Consider the following 5,694-nt stretch of genomic DNA (forward strand, 5'->3'; position numbering starts at 1 on the left):
ATGAAATCTGAAAACAATAATATCGTAAACTTTGGTTCTTTAGATCATGTTAAAAATCTCAATTTGATACAGCTAATATGAATGCGCATACTTGATGAAAACTGACAGCGATGCCTCTATCAAAATAGTGATAGGATATTTTAACTGTAAGACAGAACTTTTATTCCTAGAGCCGCCATATTCAGCTTTACAATTTCTCCAAATCATAAATATACCGGTAACCCGGCTTATTCTATAACGTCTCTAACTAAACTAAAACTAGAAAACACTGAAAAAAAATTAAGTGATGGAGTAAAAGCGAACGAAAGTGATACAGAAGTAAAAATAGAAATTCTAAACTATAATAACCCTTCCATGATTTTTATTCACCTGTCACTTACAAGCATAACTAAGAAGGCATAATGGATGTGGAGGCCTATTAATTGTTGAAGAGTTTGAACCTGCACATCCTGCAGTGTCATTGTTGACATTCTGTGCATTCATCCTAGCTAATATGTACACCACATACCAAAAACCTGTTGAATCTGTCCAATTGGAATTTATGCCTATGCTTTCAATTATATTACGAAAATAGCATGTTTTATACATGAAGGTCAGTGTACATTAATTATTTTGGAGAATTTCAATTCATATCTGAATGCTTGATCCTTAACAGCATCACACAGAATACAAATTCCACCACAATTATTATTATTATTTTCATCTTGTTTGACATGTACGGAGGTATGACATTTTATATGACTTGCAAGAGGTTTTTCTATAAATATTCAGATATGCACATCCGTAAACGCAAGCTCTTACTGTATGTAATTAGGCAAACACAGTTGAAGAAATGTAAATATCAGAATGCTCTACAGCACACACTGGGGATTGTTAATTTTGGCAGATGACGTGACCTAACGGCAGTCAAGAGAGCTGTGTGATTCGGTTTCTTTTTCCCATAAGGCCGGAACAAGAACACTTGGAGGTGTCACAGTACGTTGTTAGTCAGACATAGGAAATGGCAGCTCTGTTGCGACAGGTACCCCCCGAGGCACAATACTCCAGATACTCATCAATCAAAACATGAGCCTGAAAACTATAGCCAAGGAGAAAGAAACCCGTTAACAGAGATCAAAATAATTTTAATTTTTAATAAAAAAGGTATGATGAAAGTGATGCATTTCATTTACAATTTAAAGATGGAGCTTAAATTTCTTTATTGGTGCAGTTTACAGTGGATGTTTATTCTGGAGGGTTAGGGAATGCAAGAAAAAAATCTGCAAAATCAGACTTAATTTTGAACATTTTCAAGCTTTTAAAGCATTGCTATTATACTGTAGCTATTTGTACAACAGTTCCTCTAATCTACAATACAAGCAGTGTTCCAACATTCAACAGGATGAAAAACAAAATTCCAATTCCTCACTTTAATATTATCAAAATGCCTTCTTTCCGTTAAAGGACAAAAGCTACATCACCAGGTATTTAAATCAACATAGTCTCCTATTGCAGTGGTTCAGGGGCACAGAGGTATTGTAAGGGAGGTGTGGAAGACTTCCTCATTCTCAAATCTCATTCACTTTCACACATTCAAAAAATATATGTCTCAATACACAGTGTAAGAAAAATGTGTATTTCTTTTCCAATGTGACTTTTTTCCCCCCTTAAGCTTGTTTATACTTCTGCCTTAACAAGGCATAAATAGACAAAATAACAGGCCAGATTGTGTCTAAAATGTAAGTTATTAAAATTAACTTCTTGTTGATTCTTCTTGTATAAAATAAATATCATACATGCATTTGCGCTGTTGTACTGATTACCTGCAGCAAAATCGCAGCTGTGTTGATTTAGCCAATATAATGTCACTCTTGCTCATGTTATATTGCTGAGATTTGCTGCTATTATACAATAACTATAGTGACTATAGTTATGTTCTCAATATTGCAGGCTAATTTAAATATAAAAAAAACATACATAAAAAAGTACATTGAGTTTCTAGATTCATGACCATTTAACACACACTGTCTTATAGCGATAACCAATAATTTATACATGTTCATTAATGAATGTAAGGTGAGGCAGGACCAAGAGCTTTTGCTTAGTTTGTAATCTTAATGAAAATAAGTGTGTGTGTTTGTGTGAATATGTGTTTTGTGCTCTCAGCTAATGAGAGTGTCGAGAACCTAATTTGCATTTTATTAAAATGCTTTCTTTGCAGAGCTTCTCTGCACATTTCCACAGGTGCAATTTAAAGAGTTATCAGCATCTGAATTTGTCGAGATCCAGAAGAACATAAAGAATCACAAAGTGCTCTCTAACAGTCTCACACTTTATTCTCTCTCTCTTTCTCTCTTTTCCAGAACTCCACTTGGATTGAGTTTACCTTAAGCAGAACTGTATCAACAGAACCACACTCAGTTTCTGGTTCCAAGCTTGGCACATTTCACCTTGACTAACACCTTCCTGTGGACAATATTCACAACCCAGGACATTTACAGCTACCCTTTATGTCATCAAACTGTTGCAGCCACCAATGGAACTTCAGGGTATAAAGGAATATTCTGATTCAATAGTCTGAAACACAGAAGAATATATAAAAATGTCTTCCAACAAGTCTTCAAATGTGCAGAAATTGTAGATATCCTGTTCATATGGTAGACTAAGTAGGGGATAAGGCCAATAAGTCACTGATTTAAGGGCTAAAATAATATATATATATATATATATTTTACAACTCAAGAGTTATAGTGTTCTGTGGCATTTAACTTTCTGTGTGTCTGAATATTACACACAAATAAAAAATTAATCATAAACAGTTCAAGGAGTGGAATAAAAGCACCATCACTATCTACTCCCAAACTAATTAACTCTTTTGTTGCAAGACAGTTTTCATGGAATAACTGAGCGTTCATTCCAACAGAATCATGCAAAGATGAGAGGAACTGCTGATAGAGCACTCGTTTATAACTTTTAAAGTGAACTATGCAATATGGATCAGGTCAACAGTACAGATGAGTTTTCCCTCATCAATGCTACAGTCATTCCCACAACCTTGGCATCCTGGGATGACGCCACGCTCCTTGGCCTTCAGATCTCCCTCTCAGCAATGCTAGCGATCGTCACTTTAGCCACTGCTTTGTCCAATGCTTTCGTGATCGCCACCATCTTTCTCACACGCAAGCTGCACACGCCCGCCAACTTCCTGATCGGGTCTCTTGCAGTAACAGACATGTTGGTGTCCATTTTAGTCATGCCAATCAGCATTGTATATACGGTCAGTAAGACTTGGACACTGGGCCAGATATTATGCGATATTTGGCTCTCATCTGACATAACTTTCTGTACAGCTTCGATCCTGCACCTTTGCGTTATCGCATTAGACCGATATTGGGCCATAACTGATGCCTTGGAGTATTCAAAGCGACGTACCATGCGCAGAGCAGGACTGATGATCGGTGTTGTGTGGGTGATATCTATCTCTATCTCCATGCCACCTCTCTTCTGGAGGCAGGCCAAGGCTCATGAGGAGCTTAAGGAATGCATAGTCAACACTGACCAGATCTCCTATACGCTATATTCCACTTTTGGCGCCTTTTATGTCCCGACGGTCCTCTTGATCATTCTTTATGGCCGAATCTACGTGGCGGCTCGTTCCAGGATCTTCAAAACGCCAGCAACGACTGGAAAACGCTTCACTGCCGCTCAGCTCATCCAGAACTCAACAGGTTCTTCACTTTGCTCACTAAACTCCACCTCTAATCAGGAAGGACATCTTCATCCTGGAGGTGGAGGAGGAGGAGGGTCTCCTCTTTTTACGAACAGTGTGAAAGTGAAGCTAGCTGATAGTGTTCTGGAAAGAAAGCGTCTTTGTGCCGCTCGGGAGAAAAAGGCCACCAAAACTCTTGGGATTATCCTGGGTGCATTTATCATGTGCTGGCTTCCATTCTTCGTGGTTACGCTGGTGATGGGGATCTGTAAAGACTGCTTGTTCCACCCTTTGCTCTTTGACGTGTTCACCTGGCTGGGGTACCTGAACTCCCTCATCAATCCAGTAATCTACACTGCCTTCAATGATGACTTCAAACAAGCCTTCCACAAACTCACTAAGTTCAAAAGATGTTACTAAGAGAATATGGCAAATCCACTCACAGTGTTTTGACATCTTCATGACTTAATTAGCTGATTTCTCCTCAAAATATTGTGCAAATTTTGTTGTGTGTCAGCCGAGGAGGACTTTAACTAACATCCCTGCATTTGTTTTCAGTGAACTCCTCAACACACCCATATTGTCTGGTCACTGTATATTACTGTTTAATAGAATCTCATAAGACAGCTTGTAAAATAATGTAACATATTGTTGATGCTTTCTTGTAGTTTATGAATGCATGCTAAGAATCTGATTCCTTCTCTAGAGAGTGACATTGTACTGTCTCTGTAAACAATAGCTGTCTATAAACTACCTGACTAACCAGAAAGAAATTGAAATTACAATTAAAGACAGACTTTATGGTTTCTGTTCCAATATGAACAATAAACACAGTACATGGACAGTGAGGACAGTGCTGAGAGTTCATGGACATTAGCTTAGACTCCCTAAATATTTCTTTTTAATTAATGACATAACATAAAAACAGCTCTAATTTAGTTTGTTGTGTGTGTGTGTGTGTGTGTGTGTGTGTGTGTGTGTGTGTGTGTGTGTGTGGCATATGTAAAGAGGTTTGTTAGCAATTCCCTCCTATATTTTATGTTAGCGTTGGGATGAGGTTTATTATCATACACCAGAGTAAAAGGCTTATTTCAGCATGGTCATGTCAGTGGGGTTCAAAAGTTAGCATTTTTCTAATTAAATAAAAACAAATTACATTAAAAATTATGTTATCAGCATGTCAATTGGAGAGCAAAGTGCCATAAAAAATTGTTTTTCTAGTATTTAGTTTTTTAGTGACAGCATGCATTCAATTCATTCAAAAATGAATTTCACAGGTTTTGGCAAAACCAGATGACCCTGTTTAAACTAGCATGATTTGAAAATATTACAAAGAGCATTATGTGTGCTTCAATGGAAGCTGAGAAATCTAACCTTTCATACAAAGGAGTTTTAACATGGTCAGTATCACAAATTTGCTTATTTGGTATGTGATCATAAATAGTGCAGAATCTTAAATATTTCATAAAACTTTGAAGCTGTTTATTTCCAAGTTTTAATTAGATCCTAGTTATTCACATGGGGCCTTAGACTTTTTAACCTCTTTGGCCAGGAAAGAAAATATACTTTTGCAATAGCTTCAACCACTTTTGTGATGTGAAGGTCATTATTTTGTCACTTTTCAAATTTGCCAATAATGCAGCCTCCCTCAAATTGTCCATGGGAAGTGAACCACCTCTGACTGTTATGCTTTATATGAATAATGGCTTAAAGAAAATTGCCAAACTTTGCCTTCCATCAGTCTTTTCAAGATGAAGGTCGGTTGTGGTGGTTCAAAAGGTTCTTTGTAAGAAAACAGCAATAAGATGCTGTAGGCTTGAGTCAGAAAGGAATAATGAGGCATATCCCCTGAACATGCTGCCCATCATCGGCTCTCAAACAATGTTAGAGAGATCATGATATGGCTGTGCTGGTCTGTTCAGTTAAGATGGATGGTTTGTATATTCACAGTGTGTATATCAGCATAAAGAGCCCTTCTCAGTTATGCACGCAGCAAGGATGAGGTC

General features: G+C 37.4%; 1 protein-coding gene across 1 annotated transcript; it reads left to right on the forward strand.

The window, feature by feature from the left end:
- The first annotated feature begins 2,886 nt into the window (after positions 1-2,886).
- On the forward strand, positions 2,887-4,448 carry LOC127656870 (5-hydroxytryptamine receptor 1D-like). Its single transcript, XM_052145394.1, has one exon. The coding sequence runs from the start codon at positions 2,972-2,974 to the stop codon at positions 4,106-4,108; it is 1,137 nt and encodes a 378-aa protein (XP_052001354.1). The 5' UTR covers positions 2,887-2,971; the 3' UTR covers positions 4,109-4,448.
- The last annotated feature ends 1,246 nt before the right edge of the window (positions 4,449-5,694 follow it).

Source organism: Xyrauchen texanus, chromosome 16, assembly GCF_025860055.1.
Source record: "Xyrauchen texanus isolate HMW12.3.18 chromosome 16, RBS_HiC_50CHRs, whole genome shotgun sequence".
Classification (NCBI taxonomy): domain Eukaryota; kingdom Metazoa; phylum Chordata; class Actinopteri; order Cypriniformes; family Catostomidae; genus Xyrauchen; species Xyrauchen texanus.